At 43.0% G+C, this 17805-nt stretch overlaps 1 protein-coding gene across 2 annotated transcripts in view; it reads left to right on the top strand.

Annotated features, from left to right (window-relative positions):
• Positions 1-17805, top strand: part of LOC311227912 (26S proteasome regulatory subunit 4) — a 47948-nt gene that overhangs the window by 17723 nt on the left and 12420 nt on the right. For both annotated transcript variants that reach the window (XM_084313772.1, XM_084313773.1), the window contains 2 exons: positions 814-965; positions 2732-2886. In XM_084313772.1, coding sequence (XP_084169898.1) covers positions 814-965; positions 2732-2886 — 307 coding nt within the window. The remainder of the gene's footprint in view (positions 1-813; positions 966-2731; positions 2887-17805) is intronic.

Below are 17805 nucleotides of genomic sequence, written 5' to 3'. Positions count from 1 at the left end.
TGCCACTAGGGGAACGTCTGACTCTGCAGGGTGAACTTATCCCTCTGGTCTAGGAAAAGCGAAGGCTTAAAATGCTAACAAGATTAGTGCCATACTGCCGGAGGTCTAGTTAAATTAAAAACACAGATTTGGTTGGTCTAACCCAGTTGGCTAGTTAGTCGCTTAAGTCTACCTTTCTAACCAGTTAGGGTCCATTTGATATATGTGGTATAGCAAAACGTGATTGAACGGAAAAAATAAACTGAGGACATCTCTGTATGATGAGTGATGTGTATAGTCTCCTGTCTTCTTGTTTGTGGTACTATGAGAGGACAGCTCTATGCATAAAGAGTGATGTGTATAGTCTTCTGTCTTGTTTGTGGTACTATGAGGGGACAGCTCTATGCATAAAGAATGATGTGTATAGTCTTCTGTCTTGTTGTTTGTGGTACTATGAGAGGACAGCTCTATGTATGAATGAGTATAGTCTTTTGTCTTGTTGTTTGTGGTACTATGAGAGGACAGCTCTATGTATGAATGAGTATAGTCTTTTGTCTTGTTGTTTGTGGTACTATGAGAGGACAGCTCTATGTATGAATGAGTATAGTCTTTTGTCTTGTTGTTTGTGGTACTATGAGAGGACAGCTCTATGTATGAATGAGTATAGTCTTTTGTCTTGTTGTTTGTGGTACTATGAGAGGACAGCTCTATGCATGAAGAGTGATTGATGTGTATAGTGAGAGGACCGCTCTGTCATTAAACAGCGCGAAACTTGTGTTGATGATGCATCTTTGCACCGTTGTCACCAAGACAAAATGATTGTGCTTCCTCCAGGTATGACTCTAACTCTGGTGGAGAGAGGGAGATCCAGAGGACCATGCTGGAGCTACTCAACCAGCTTGATGGCTTCGACTCGCGGGGTGACGTCAAGGTCATCATGGCCACCAATCGGATAGAGACCCTGGACCCCGCCCTCATCAGACCTGGTCAGTGGTTGGCCTCTCTTGTGTGTCTTATTTCCTTCTTGCACGCTGTCTCACTAACACACTTGAACTCATTCACTCACTCAATCACTCGCTTGCTCACTCACTCAGATGGTGGCAATTTAAAAAGTCCACGCTGTTCTGTATCAGTAATGGTGGGCACTGCAGTATATTCTGTTCAGCCTAGTTCATATTGTATTTTTTAAATGAAAAGATAAGGAATTTGCAGTCCATAACACTTATTGGGTAGTTGTTGGTGATGACAATAAAACCATTCCTATAACAGAGGAGCACGATTTCAACCATCCGGTGGAGGCAACCTTTTAAATATTTCAGCCTCATTCACCGTGGCACATTTTGCCGTCATCTCATTGGAAAATATTGATAATCCAGTTTTCCATCCTCTGTCATCATGTAATCGAGGCATAAACCAAGAGAGTACTCTCACTCAATTGCTTACTCAACCATTCAATCACACCCACACAGGTACAGGGCCCACCAGCTGTAGTTGGCCACAGGTTTGGTTGCTTGCTGGTACTTGATGTAGTCGAGTGTGTGTAAAGTCTCTCTCACTTACTCTGTTTTCATTAGCCTTGTTTGTTCCCTTCTGCTTTCCTCCCCCCAAGACAAACTGTAAAGGTGAAAATGGGACTTGTCTCTGTTGACGCCGGTCACTAAATGTTCTTTCTTATCGCGGTGTGATTCACAATGCACCTTGATTGACTCTCCTGGCCCGCAGGGAGAGACCACGCAGTTCTTTGAAGTGCAGAAATGCCTCCTCGCTGAAAGGCAACTGTCACTGCCTTTGTGAAAAGTCAGGAATTGAGAAGAACGACTTTACTTTCTCTGTCGTTTTGAAATTATAACCACTATGGAATTGCCAATACCAATTCATCACTGTCCATCAATACTGATAGCGAGTCCTCATCTCCCAAGTACGATACAGAGTAGCCATCCAGTCCATTCGTTTTACTGAACTGAATAGACTTGGTGTCGCAGGAGATACGGTCCATGTTCCACCATCGGAGATGTTTTTTTGTGTCAGAAATGCAGGAAATCAATTAGCCTTGATGTCACATGGCTCTATCAGTAGGGCTAGGTATCGAAATTCGATATTTTTATGGTATCAATCGAATTGCTTCAATAACTATTGAGTATGGAAAAATGCTGTGGTATCGAATTACACTGTCATTTTCTATACCTTAAGTAGTTCAGTTCGTCAGTGGTCCAATAAGCATGTTTGTTTCAAGTTATAACTTCTGTTCAACCACAATCCAAAATGTAGCAAAGCCTCCGATTGGCTCACACAGCACACACAACACACATAACTAGTGTTAGTGCCGGTATCGAAGATTTTCAAACGATACCCAACCCTAGGTCTCAGATATTGTATCTATAATTAGTATTGGGGAAATTCTCCTGATACGATACCCTGTTTTGGTATCTGGTATCTGCCTGGTCCATCAACTTTCAATTTGGGAAAAACATTTAATCTTCCATCTGCCAATAAAACAGCTCATGGGGACAATAGAGTAGAGCATTTGAGGGGGACATAATGTAAAACGGGGGTTTGCTAAACAAAACAAGCTGTTCAGAATTGCTTATCCCTCGATGAAGTCTCAATGGGATGAATTGGCTTTGATTGATAAATTAGCTGTACTTTGACAAATGAAGAAAAAACATGACATTTGTGATTGGAGGATCAAGGAAAGGGGGGCTAAACTCCATCCCTCTTGTCTTGTACTGACCCCTCCTCCTCTCCACCTCAGGGAGAATTGACCGTAAAATTGAGTTCCCGCTGCCAGACGAGAAGACGAAGAGGAGGATCTTCCAGATCCACACCAGCCGCATGACTGTGGCCGATGACGTCACCCTGGATGACCTCATCCTGGCCAAGGATGACCTATCGGGAGCAGACATCAAGGTATGGATTGGGGGCGGGATGTAGCAACAGGTTTAATTTGAGCCAGTGACTCAACTTCACTTCCTGTCTACCTGCCGTCCGGCACAACATTAACTTGTCTTCTCTAGTAACGATGTGGCTCATGTCTGTAAATATATTAGGGCTGACCCCTATTAATCGATTAGTCGACTATATCGGTCGAAAGGGGCCGTAGTCGACTGGCCAACCTCTTAGTCAAATATAAAAAATATATATATATATTTAATTTTTTTTCAAAAGAAAAGAGGCCTAGAAGCGTGGCTAACGCTAATGGCACGCATACCAGAGGCTAACTGCCTACGAAAACAGGCACAGAGGCACTGAAAGAGGATTTCACCCATCTAATGAACACACTATACTAGACAAATATCAAGATGTATCCATCAGTGGACCAATTGCATGCTTTTGCAGAGGACAAGAAGCCTTCAGTCGACTCCTTCAGACATTAAGCACCCCCCACAGCCCAAATGGAATGATTAAAAAAAAAGGAAATTGTACTTTTTTTATTGTACTAACGGCATATTTTGGCCAATCCTAGTCGACCATCGAAATCCTTAGTCGGGGACAGCCCTAAAATATATATATGTCGATATACATGTATATTGAGTGAATATAGAGCCATATTGACCAGGCATCGTATGGGTCATAAGCCTAACGGTGTGGTTTGATAATAAATGGGTGTGAAATCCCAACATCTGAGTAGCTCTTTGCTAAGCTAAGCTATCCTGGTGTAATTATTTAATGCTAACATGTTAACGTCACACAGCCAGACGCGTTACAACATATAGACTAGTAAAACAGTACTAGTACTATGTACTAGTAAAGTACATAGTATTCTGAATTAAGACCAGATGGACCTGCCTTTGAAACAGGAGCATATGTGCTATGTTTTACTTTATTTGGGGCTCGGCAGGTAGATCAGTCGATTGGGAATCCGGAGGTTCAATTCCAGCTCCTCCCATCAACGTGTCGAAGTGTCCTTGAGCAAGACACTTGCTCAAGACCCCACTAACTGCTCCTGCTCCTGATGAGCAGGTTGGCACCTTGCCTCTGCCATCGGTGTGTGAGTGGATGTGAGGCAAAAAGTTGTAAAGCGCTTTGGATAAAAGCGCTATATAAATGCAGTCCATTTAGTGGATTCAACACTTTAAAAATCATTTATTTTACCTGCCCACTTCTAGAAAGAAACTGAACTCAAAATGATGGTTGCTTTACCGGTCAAAATAGTTTTTTGGAGTCACACCCAAATAAGTTGACGTTGGCAGTTATTTCCCCCAACTCTGACCACTTTATATCTCAGAACAGAGCGAATAAACATTATTTCAATTGCTTCCTTTTGACTTGTATCCAGGGCATGAAATAAACTTTTTGACTCACCGGTCAGTGGAAAAATCTACCCGCCAAGCATATTTCTTACCGGCCAAGTTTTTTTTTTTTTTTTTTAAATAAAATATATATATTATATAATCATACTTGTAGTTGTATTATCTGCGAGACATCGCCACCACCAGTGATGCCACAGATTACTTGTAAAAGTAATCTGATTACTGATTACTCATTTAAAAAGTAATCTAAGTTACTTTACTGATTACTTGATTATCAGAGTAACTTAGTTACTTTGAAAGTAACTAGGTTACGAGTCGTCGTCGTTCCCCCAACAGTTTTTTTTAAATGCTTTATTGAAAGTGCATAAATTGTTTTTAACTTGTTTCTCTGCACATAACGTAAATTGTTAAACTAGTGCTTAAGCAACAGTCTATGATGCTCACAGCATTAGAGCAGCCAGCCAGTGGTTTTACAAAACCAGTGTATCACATCTAACAAATGCAGGCTGAACTATTCAATTATATCAACTGTAACTATTAAATTGTTTTTATAAATGTCTCTCTATAAACATATAATCAGTCTCTCTTTAACATGTAAATTAACTGTAAATCTGGCAAATAAGAGCTTTTGCTCTGCCACCATCAACCCTCCTGTACCTAGTCGAAGCGTCGGCTAGTGTTGTGATTCCAGATGCTTTCAATGCAATTGGATGTGCTGTTTTTAGCGGTAGACAGTATTTTGTTTCCTCCGCATATGAATGTTTTTTTTCACCCGGCTTAGCTGACACAAACGTGAAGTAGTGACTGAGGCTACGTTTAGACGAGCGTTTTGGGATGGAAGTCTGAACAGAAACCGCAAAAGTCATCTTGCGGTTTCACTTTTAATTTTGCCAAGCGTTTTGGGGTGGAATTCTCCGACGACGGAGCCCTGCTGTCACACGATTGGCGCATATGTCACATGACGTGCTGTGAAGACCCGCCCTACTCTGCCTCTGATTCGCAGACTGTGGATGGGGAATGTGATTGGACCAAAGCAGAGTCACTCACAGACAGAGGGTCCAGTCACGCCGCGGGACACATTCTTGTATTTAACCCTTTCACTGCCACACCACGTCACTCCCAAATAAGAAAAACAGCTCAAAATGTATTTTTGACTGTCGAAAACGAAATAAAATACTGCATTCCGCCTGCATTATGAATTTATGATGAGATAGTAACGAAATAGTAATGCACAGCCACTTGGACAAGTAACTGCAATCAGATTACTGGCTTTTAAAGATTAACGCGTTAGATTACTATTTTCGGGGAAAAGTAATCAGATTACAATAACGCGTTACTTAGTAACGCGTTACTGGCATCACTGGCCACCACGCAACAAGTTTAAATGCTCGCTATCTGCAAACAGCTCCACTGTCTGTGTAGCCTCCAGCTCCACCAAGGATTCTCCGGCGCTGCAGCTGGACCCTATACTCGAGTAGCCTCCAGCTCCAGCTAGGATTCTCGGGCGCTGCAGCTGGACCCTATACTCTACATTCAGCATGCCCTCATGCGATGGAAGCCAAGGGCTCGAATATGCATCAAATCAATGTTATAAGACATTGATATCAGGAGCTATCTGTAGCTACTGCTAGCCGGCTAGATAACGTTAAGACAACGCCTCGGTGAACTATTTAGTTTACTTGGTCATTTCGTAGTGAGCTAACGTGAGCTACCTAGCCAACGGAGGTATTATGCACTACTACACTTGCTGGAGCATTTGTTGATATCACGAGCTATCAGTAGCTAGCCGGCTAGATAACGTTAGACAATGCCTCATGTATGAAACTAAAAGTGAATAGTTGACTGGGTCATTTTTTTTTCTTTTTTTTTTTTCTCCATTTTCCTCCGATTTTCTCCCATCCCAATGTTAGTCGTATGCCAATTCCCAGTCCCTTCCTGGTCGCTGCGCACTTACCCCCCACAGTCAGATCATCTGGGAGAGTGGAGGCTACCACGTGCTTCCTCCGACACACGTCCAGCCAATCACCGCTTCTTTTCACCTGGCAGCGCGGATTCTTATCGAGAGGGCGTAGCGTGTGGGAGGACCACACTATCCCCCTCGAGTCCTATCCGCGCTTAGCAGGCGCCCCGACCGAACTGTAGGAGTCGCTGTTTACAACGACCCGGACCCACCCCGCCAGCTTCTCCCACCCTCTAATACAGCCAATTGTATTAGTGCAGACGGCCAGCCAAGCTGGTGACAACCCCGGAGCTGTGAGCTGGATTCGAACAGGCGAATCCAGCTCACAGCTCCGGGGTTGGTGACGAACGCAATCTCCGCTCGGCCACCTAACCGCCGACTGGGTCATTTTGTAACGCTAGCTAACGTTAGCTCACGGAGGTCCCACTAGACTAGACTGGGGTTCCCAAACTTTTCAGGCCAGGGCCCAGAAAATAAGGCGTCAGAGATCCGCGGCCCAATGCACATAGTCAGGCTTTTTTTTTCTTTTTTTTTGCCAGGCGACCGATTTTTTAAGCCAAATATCACTTCAATCCTATTAAGTTAGTTCAAGTTAGTTATTCATTTATATGTGCTATTTATGAGAGGGCTAACTTGTTGCAAAATAATAATGATAATAATAATAGCCTCATTAAAATACTATTGTTGCTTCGGTTGTTTTCAGCGTTTTATGTGCATAATCTGTTATTTAGTTTGAAATGTTCGTTGAAATAAGTAGATTTTTCGTTTTTGTTTATTTATTAAGTTAATATAAAACCATATAGTCACATTTTAGAATACAATAGAATAGAATTTTAGAATACAACTAGAAACACTGTCCTGGCCTGCTTCTAAGTTCAGTGGCCTGACAAAAAAAAATAAAAATAATTTTTTTTTTTTTTTTTTTTATCATCTCGCGGCCCACCCGTGGCTGCTCACGGCCCACCTTTGGGTCGCGACCCCGACTTTGGGAACCACTAGAGCAGTCAGCAGACTGCCAGGCAATAGCCTCTGTGTTTACACGGGTTTGGGAGGGGCAGGGGGAGGGGAGGAGCAGTGCGCTGCATGTCTGTGTGCTTGAGACAGCGAGTGAGAACTCCGCTAAGAATTGGATCATGTTTTTCGATCGGTTTTCACATGACTATTTCGTTGCCCGCCACATGGTCGGACAGACCTCTCAGTCTCACTCGCCAAAATAAAATTCTGCCCGCCAATGGCGAGTGGCGGGCTCTAATTTCGTGCCCTGCTTGTATCCCAGTACTGTCAGTTTCCGCTCTCTCTTTTGAGTGCTTCAATTGCTCTGGCCTAGTTTTGTGACTAGGCCTGAACTCTGCTCAAATGGAGCGGGCACAGAGCGGTCCGTCTGTAACAGGACTGCTCTTGGGAGGAGGACCAGGAGAGGACAGTATTCAGGGCTGTACACTGCAACGAGATGATCGCGAATTGCCCCTTTAATTGGCCGTTGCGATTGGTAAATATTATCTGGGGGCGGGCTTGCGAGTAGTGCTTTCAAGCCTTGCATTCGCATTTCACTCCTAAATTATCCAAGGCGTGTGATGACGCGATGACGTCACTCACGCGATCAGCGGGAACAATCGACTGAGCACTCACTCTGATTAGGGATGGGTACCGAATTCGGTACTTTTGAGGTACCGAACCGAAACACGTCGGTACTACCGAGTATCGAATCAAGTGAGAAACCGAAAAAATAAATAAAAAAAAACATTTTTTATTATTATTTTTTTTTTTTTTTACTTTTTTCTTTTCATGTCAACGTTCACACGCACAATATATGCTTACCTAGGATTTGACTTGATTCAACAACAAAGCAGTCGGAGCAATGACAAGCCGAAAACTGTCGAAATTGTAGTTATTTGAAGTTTGGATTTTTTTTTACGACTGAGGTAGGTAAATAAAATTTCGACAGTTTTCGGCTTGTCATTGCTCCGACTGCTTTGTTGTTGAATCAAGTAAAATCCTAGGTAAGCATATATTGTGCGTGTGAACGTTGACATGAAAAGAAAAAAGTTAAAATGTGTTTTTTTTTTTTAAGTACCGAAAAAAGGTACCGTTGGGTACCGGTATCGATTCACAGGTACCGGTACCGGTATCGGTTCAAATGTGAAAGGTACCCATCCCTAACTCTGATAGACTGGCTGACTGTCTGATTTAGCTATGAAGAAAAGTAAAGTTAGTATTGCTTCATATTTTCGACGCGTTCGACCTCCTATAGTGAGCCGAACTGAACTGAACTCAGACACACGGAGAGAGCTGCGGCGTCTGCTGCTCCTCCTCCAGCCCCTCCCGCACCTGTGGCTGTTGTAAACACTAGTCTCTAGTGGGACACTGGGACCTCGGTGAGCCTGCCAGCCGGCTAGCTACTGATAGCTCCTGATATCAACAAATGCTCCAGTAAGTCTAGTAGTGCATGATAGCTCGCGTTAGCTCACTGAGGAGTTGTGTGTGTATATATATATATATATAGCAGTATATATAGCAGTAGCTACAGATAGCTCCTGATATCAATGTCTTATAACACTGAGTCGATGCGTATTCGAGCTGAGGGCACGCTGAATATAGTCAATAGGGTCCAGCTGCAGCGGCGGAGAATCCTGGCCGTAGCTGGAGGCTACAGTATAGGGTCCAGCTGCAGCTCCGGAGAATCCTGGCCGTAGCTGGAGGCTACTCGAGTACACACAGACAGTGGAGCTGGTTGCATATAGCGAGCATTTTGACTTGTTGCGTGGTGGCGATGTCTCGCAGATAATACAACTACAAGTATGATTATATAATATATATATTTTATTAAAAAAAAAAATTATTTTTTTTAATCAAAAACAATCGATATAAATAATGGTAAAATTGTTATTTAAAAATGTGCCCCTAAAAAAAATGTTTTGCCCCTAAATTTCTTATATCGATTGTTTTTGATTTAAAAAAAAAAGAAAAAATGTTTTATATAATAATTTTTTTTTATATAAAATATATATTATATAATCATACTTGTAGTTCTATTATCTGCGAGACATCGCCACCACGCAACAAGTCTTAGTGAAAAAGCTTAGCGTACAGCCAGGGAACAAACTAAACTTTTTGACTTACCAGCCATTTGGCTGGTAGATTTTAAAAACTACTAGCCATCCAGATTTTTTACCAGCCAAAAATTATAAATAGCTTTTTAGTATATCGCCATGTGTTATTATTACTATATAATACTCTCGTATGCTATTTTCAATTAATATCATAAACAACATAATTTAATTGAGAAATGTTTTTGTCTTGGTGATCATGCATTCCACTGGGTAGGCTTTACAACCATAAATAATTAGCTGAAAGTGAAAGCCGACACACCTATATGAACATGCTGGACTAATGTTATAAAAAAAAACACAATAAACGTACTCGCACATCCAGGTATGGTCTTGATTTTTTCGCTATAGCGTGGGCGTTACGGAATAGTATCCGCATTTTAGCCAGAGTCGACTCTGACAGCTTGGTCAACAGTCGTACAGTCGGAGCAGCCAGGAGCGGAGTAGACTGTGCTTTGTATCTAACAGAGCAGTCCCTGTGACAGCGTGACGTTTCGTGGCTTTTGATGGCTTCCAGTTTCATCACCGACGTCCCGATGACAAATGAATTTCGTTTTCTTTTATCCCTTGCTTTGGCACGACATGGTATACAAAACATTACCCCCCCCCCCCTCAAATTTAAGCCATTCTCGTGGTTTCCCGGAATCAGATGTGTACCATTTCTGGCTAAATTTCCTAACTACACCGACGCTAGTAGCAGGTGCAGTGTTATCGGTGGTGCTGGTGGTAGCAACGGACTCGTCAACGTTAATGTTGTCGCCTGTTTTTCTTAATTTTGAGGGGGGACCCGGGGGAGCTACTCCGGGAATATGCCTCCACATATTTGGCCAAATCAAATGCAAAATTAAATATCAGAGCACAATCAAAAACGCGATTGCAGGTTTTTTTTGTAGGCTAAAGAACGGATGAAGACAGATCTCATGTGCGTCTCATGTTACAAACTTGATCTCGTGAGCAGAGCGCATCTCACACACACACACACACAGTTTCACTTTCGTTTCAACTCACCACGCCCGCATCCAATAGGGTCCAGCTGCAGCCCCGGAGATTGTTCCAGATTGGGCAACTTCCACCCGCTCCCACGACATTTCTCTCGCTCAGCTGGAGGCTACTCCCTGCATCATATTAATGCCGACTCATGCAGTGGATTTTGTTGGCCGCCAGATGGCGCCCAGGCCTTAATTTATGACGGCCAAACATTAAATCTACACGCCTGTGGCGCTGGGCGTGTAACTATTTTGTACCCTGCGTACAGCCCTGGTATTACCACAGGAGGCTCCTGCATTATGGTCTGTGAGAACAGAAGCGTATGTGTGCGGTAGGGCTGAGCGATATGGAAAAAAATCATATCGCGATAACGATATGATAATGTTATCAATCATATTTCTCTATCGATAATTATCGAATTGTTATAAGTATTAAATTTTTTTTTTTTTTTTTTTTTTTTTTAATAAACAGATGTATGTTTATTTTGCAGCAATTCTGTCATTGCCGCCATCTTTAGTGTTACATCCCCTCACTCCAGTTCTCAGGCTGCAGCGGTTTAAAAGCGAAAGTAAACCGGCTTCTCTGCTGGCTGTGGCTCCAGGGGAGTTAACAGTTCTGGCTCTGCTAGTTTATTTTCGATCTTTTGGCGCGTTTTTGGTGGACAAACCACCGCACCATGTGCACCGTGACTCGTGACTGGAGTCTAGTTCTGCTAGCACACATATCCTACTGTGTACAGACGGTTTCAAACTGTATTTTAAATTAGAAAGCAAACAAAATAAATGGACAAGAGAGAAATAAATCTCAATTTGGTCAGTATTGTCATTTGGACAAGCAAAGCCATTACTTTAAGTTGCAGGCAAGAAAGACAAGTCTGTCCACTGTCTCTAGTTTTAAAACTGCCCTGTTGCAGGTAAAAAAAAAAAAAAAATTGGTTTTTTATTTTTTTTTATTTCGATATTCGATATAGATTATTAAAATATATCGCGATATTTATCGTTATCGTTATATCGCCCAGCCCTAGTGTGCGGTCTCTCTTACCACGCGACAAAGGCAAACATGATAACTGTGTGGGAAGGGAAACGGAGATAAAATGACATGACATTTTTATCTCTGGCCCTGCCTAGAGCTTGTTAACACTTTCAGCGCCAGAGGTCGCTGTGGGCCGACGGATTGTTTTTTCATTGGTACATTTCCATTTTATACCGTTTTGAATACGAGTATAGTTTTGGAGACGTCTAGTAATTCCAGAGATATTCCGCGATAATAGCCCTTTACTGGAATACACAAAACACGTTGTAATTTTTCAGCTGATTTATGAATCGTTTTTAAATAAACGCTAGATTATCGATAGTATATGTGTACTTATGCACGCTAGAGAAGCGGGCTGAAAAATCGATTATCCATGCCGTGGATACGGCTAACGTTATGCACACACGCTGCGATGGCGGAGGAAAAAACATCTGATTAACCCAGGACTGGTAACATAGAGTCCTTACCTCACATCAGATGTTCTGCAAAAAGATGAATCCAATTGATCCAACGGTATAGCACCAAAACACATAATCGACGCTGCTCCGAGCCTCCCCAGTGAATGTGGTAACAGATACTGCTTGCCAGAGAAGGGAAACCCCAGGATATGATCATTAGAGCAGTTTATATCGAACACGGTAAAAAAAAACGTTGAAACTCACCGTAGCTTCCTCGTAGCGTTGGGCGATGAGCGTGGAGCAAACAGATTCCTATTATGGGATGTTGAAATATGCGATCCATCTCCAGGTTGTATAATAGTATATACGTCCAAATCATGTTGTTTATCGAGTTATTGGTAACGGATTGCTATCCATTGTGTCTAGCTCGAGTCCCGGGACTATTAGCGAGTGATCGGACCGAATTGGAATGAGCACCAGCTTCCGTTTCCGGTTTGGGCGATCGGCCACCAGATGGCGCTCTTGAACCGTTGGAGAGTTGAGAGGGGATCAACAGTAGATCTCAAGTCTCCGGGGGAGAAATATGATTGCGATCACAGATTTTTGAAATATTGATATCAATGACGTGTTACGGCGTCATTGGCAGAATTAGCATGGCGGGGAATGACGAGTTTAGGCGTCTCTGGCAGAGAAAGTGTTAACACTTTGACTGCCATGAAACGTCTTTTCACGTCATTGCTGGCCATGCTCAAGTTGCCGGGGGACGCTGTACAGCGTCCTTATATCAATATTTCAAAAATCTGCGATCGGATTCATATGTCCCCTCCGCTGGCCTGAGATCCACCAGCAGGACCCACTGAGCTCTCTGGCGGTTCAGGAGCGCCATCTGGTGGCCGATCGGCGCAATCGCCAAACAGGATGTTGAATAGAGGTTGTCCTAGACGACCGTAGTACTTCCGGCCCTCGCTATAGGTCCCGCGACTCTGGCTCGTCACACTACACCGTGATCGATTGCCAATAACTCGATAAACAACATGATTTGGACGTATATACCATTATACAAGCTGGAGATGGACCGGGTAAATTTACATCCCATAATGATAAGATTTCAACTCGACGATGATCGCCCAACGGCGCGCGGAGACTGGGGTGAGTTTCAGCGTGTAACGTTACCGTCTTCGATACTAACTGCTATTATCAACATTTGACCCACATTAGATGATTGGTATAACGCTGCCCACGGAATTATAAACGCCCTCTAGCCTATCCGGTCAACATCAGATGACGTGTAGTAACTTCTAGAAGTACGTCTAGTTGGAATTTTTTATATCGCGCTGATTGCCATAAAACTGTATTGCATCATCAATATAATGCATTTGGGGCTATAGATCACGTTCTGGAGAAAGCTGCAGAAAGAGATGAAAACATACTTATACATTAGACCATACTTTACTATGAATATGTGAATGAAAAAGTTTAACGTTGCTACACAATGAACAATACATATAGGACTTTGAATGGGCCCTAATAATGGCAATGTAGCAATAGAATTTAAAAAGTTATAGCCATGCAAAGAAGGGGTACTTCTCCATAGACAAATAGAGCCGGCAACCTATGGTATATCATTAATTTAACCCAAGGCAACCAAAGTGTTAACAAAGAGAGGCAGAGTTGATTTTGAAAAAAATATATATATATTCTTCATATTTTATTTATTATATTTTTACATAATCAAATTTCATTTTCATATTCGAATCCCATGGCATCGAACGAAGCTTTTAATAATAATAATGCGGGACCTGTTCAGAGGTCTTTAATTGGCATGCAATTATCCTCAATGTTTAGCGGTTAGCACACACGGTTAGCGCACACACACACACACCGGAACACACACGCATGCATACTTTGAAGTATTTAAGACAGCCCTAGATGTTGCACAACTATGGATCGGGCCAAATCTACTCGTTCAATTTGGATTTCGTATCACCAGGCGTGCATGAAGAACTGAGAATGAAATCTACTGTATTTACGGTCAGCTTTTTATTTTTGAGACTGCTCCACCATTTTTAAACCGATTTCACACACTGTTGCTAAATGTTCACAGAAGGGAGACAAACGAACTGCGCTCCAAACTATGCCAATAACGTTCAGTTTTGTGGTATATAATCCAGAGAAATAAGAGAAATAAAAAATTATAATCAGGAAGTCATTCGCTTCCAGAAAGGTGGAGAACCCTAGGAGATGTAGTTTTTCGAAATTTCAACGCTCATTGAAAGCTCTGTCTTTCCTTCATCATAATGACTACAGCAAAATGGCCGCTCGGATTAATTTCCGGTCGAAATTCGCGATCTACTGAATACAATTCCTAAACTCATATTTTCATTAATAACACTTTAACCTATTGGTAAACAAACGTATTGCTGAAAATATACACTGACTGCTGTTGTGACATGGTTAGGATGTTTACTGTTGGATACATTTGGAGAGAAAAAAACGAACATTATGTCATACAGTCTAGAGCAGGGGTTCCCAACCTTTTTTCCCCCAGGGACCCCCAAACATCTCTGATGAAATTCCTGGACCCCCCTCCTAATAAAATACCATAAAATACTTTTTTTTGTCATTTTAATAACAAACTGCTTATACACAGGCATATGCATCATAATTAGACCCACTATGCTTCTTTGACTTGTGCCTTCAATCAACAAATCTCATCTTGCACCATATGTATTTCAAAATGTTGGCCAATATTCAAATCCTGTATTCATCCTCTCAAATCAGGCCCTAATGGTGAACGGTTTGCATTTATGTTGAATGAAGTAAGAATCCACTGCAGTAAAAATATCCTCACCTCGAGTGGTGGTAGTAAGGTTGACTGACATGAGAATGTCCTGCTTCAGATCCTCATTTTCGATATACTGCACATAAACGATGAGCACAGCCTCGTATGCGACAGTTGTAGTTTCATCAAGTTGTATGGCAAATGGACCCTTTCTAAGCTTTTCTGACAGCTGCTGCTCGCAATCACTTGACATCGTATCAATTCGGTCTTTCACTACATTGTTCGAGAGTGGTACTGATTTTAGTTTATCCGCCACCTGTGAGCCGCACAGTTTCTAAACCATTTTGATGCAGGCTGGTTTGATGAGCTGCTCGCCAATATTGTGCGGTTTCTTTGCTTTTGCAATTAAAAGCGAACACTCAAAGGAGGCTTCGGTAGCCTTCTGTAAATCACTGCCACCCCTGCTCCACGCTACTCTAACATCAACAGGCTTGTTCGCCTTGAGAGACTGTTCTTTCCTCCGAAAAAAGTCTGGATCCTTCCCAACGGTTTCTGGGTGCTTAGATGCCTGATGTCTCTTCAGCTTGCTGGGCTTCAGGCTCGAGTTTGCCAACTTTTCTCCACAAATCACACACTCAGGTCGTTTGTCTGGTCCCTCAGTGAAGCCCATGGTGATGTAATTTTCGCGATTGCTGTAGGTCCTAACTTTTTTTGCAGATGAGCTGCCGTCATCTCCTTTTCGTTTGTCACACATTTTCGCCTCTGGCGGCTGACTGCAGACGAGCAGAGAAAGTTAACTAGCGTGCTAGGCTAGCTACGGAAAGTGATACAGTCAACTGATTCGCGTTTTAGCGGCTACCCGGTAGCCTACTGTTAACGTTCACAAATCATGTCTAGATGTTTATTTATTTATCTTTATTTTTTTATTGTAGTGGAGAGACTATTCATGCTTCTGATGGAAAAAAAAAAAAAAAAAATATTTTTTTAAACTTTTGGCCATTTCCCTGGCTCTTTTATACGTTTATCACATTTATACTTGGTCAAGTTCGACCGACAGAAGCAGGCTGAAAGGTTTCAGATGGGGGGGAAGACACTCTGGGAAAGGCACGGCTGCAGTCCGGGATTCGAACTCGCTCAGCCCCAGATCCGTCACGAGCACGGTTGTCCACGGCGCTGAAATAGCACTCGCGGTACGTGGTGAGCTACTGGAGCTCCCTTTTATTTTATTTTTTAAAGACTTCAAATCATCTGTGGTCTGGCGGACCCCCTGCGCCCCCTGGCGGACCCCCAGGGGGTCCGCGGACCCCATGTTGGGAATCACTGGTCTAGAGAATGATTTCACGGGTGGAAGAGATTAATAGGCTATAGGCCATTTCTCATCTTGTAGGCAAAACTCCAAAACCAAACTGCGTGTATCCCCTGGAGAGAGCACCCCCCCCCCCTGCATGTACGGACAGGTTGTTAGGACGTCGCACAGTTTTATTCAGACTGCCCTGGACGCGTGTAGCTTTTCTCCAACGCGTCCGTGTTTCCGGGTTCCCGTTTTGCGCTCTGATTGGCCAGGTCATGTGACATGTGCACCAATCGTGGGACGGCAAGTTCTGCGCCTTTTTCTGGGTCGAACAGCCTGCAAACTACCTAACGTCTAGTTTATTACTGGTTAAGCTTAGGCGACTCTTTCGAAGTTGGTTAAGGTTAGAGTTTGGAATCAGGGCAGGCGGTCTATCGCCATGCTCTAAGACAAACTAACCTTAACCAACTTCGAAAGAGCGCCTAAGCTTAACCAGTGTAGAAACTTGCGGTCCCACGATTGGGCGTACATGTCACATGACCTGGCCAATCGGAGACGCGGAAACACGAACGCGTTGGAGAAAGGCTACAAGCGTCCTGGACTCTCCCCAAAATATGCACACATGGTTTGGCTCTGGAAGCAGAGCTCTGCTAGGGCTGGGCGATATATCGAGTATACTCGCTGTATCGCGGCTTGTTCTACATGAGATGTCGAAAATTACTATATCATGAACATCAGGTATATGTTGTCACGTCAGTTTCTAAGCTGCCGCGGCTGAGACTTGCTTTAGCGCAGCGCTTTCCTCATTTCATTATAGACACAGACCTGCGCGGACCTTCAATGACAAGCAATTGTCATTTCATTAGACACAGACCAGCTCGGACCTTCAATGACATGCAATTTAACACTTTGGGTGCCATGGGTTAAATTCATGATATACCATAGATTGCCAGCTCTATTTGTCTATGGAGAAGTACCCCTTCTTTGCATGGCTATAACTTTTTAAATTCTATTGCTACATTGCCATTATTAGGGCCCATTCATAGTCCTACATGTATTGTTCATTGTGTAGCAACGTTAAACTTTTTCATTCACATATTCATAGTAAAGTATGGTCCAATGTATAAGTATGTTCATCTCTTTCTGCAGCTTTCTCCAGAACGTGATCTATAGCCCCAAATGCATTATATTGATGATGAAATACAGTTTGATGGCAATCGGGGCGATATACAAAATTTCAATTGGACGTACTTCTAGAATGATCTACGTATGATCGTTTATAATTCCGTGGGCAGCGTTATATCATTCATCTAGTGTGGGTCATATGTTCATCATAACAGTTTATATGGAACACGTTCAAAAATAACGCTGAATCTTACCGGATCTTCCTCGCGCCGTTGGACGATCAGCGTGGTGTAGACCGTTTGCGATTATGGGATGTTTATCCTGATGAACCATTTCCAGCTTGTATAATACTATATACGTCCAAATCATGTTGTTTATCGAGTTATTGGCAATGGATCGCTATATATTGTGACGAGCCAGAGTGCCGGGAGCCAAACCGAGTGCCCGGAAGTAATATGGCCGACCAGCACAACCTCCACAGCACTTCCTGTTTGGCGATTGCGCCGATCGGCCACCAGATGGCGCTCCTGAACCGCCAGAGAGCTCAGTGGGTCCTCCTGGTGGATCTCAGGCCAGCGGAGGGGAAATATGAATCCGATCACAGATTTTTGAAATATTGATATTAAATACGCTGTAAAGCGTCCTTCGGCAACTTGAGCATGGCCGGGAATGACGCTGTAAAGCGTTTTCCGGCACCCAACGTGTTAATTGACGCGACCAACTGGCTAACGTTAGCCGCTAAGCTAACTAACGTTCTAGCGTGACTCCGCGACACCAGTTCCATTAGTGAGGAAAGGGGGGGGGGGTATATTGACATGGCTTGACAACAGAGGTTCAAAGATAACTTTTATTGGCTATTCGTTTCTTTATCGCTTTATGCAGCTTCCTCCAGGT

Source organism: Notolepis coatsorum (assembly GCF_963971535.1).
Source record: "Notolepis coatsorum genome assembly, chromosome: 5".
In the NCBI taxonomy this organism is placed as follows: domain Eukaryota; kingdom Metazoa; phylum Chordata; class Actinopteri; order Aulopiformes; family Paralepididae; genus Notolepis; species Notolepis coatsorum.
This window is presented reverse-complemented; position numbering and strand designations above follow the sequence as displayed.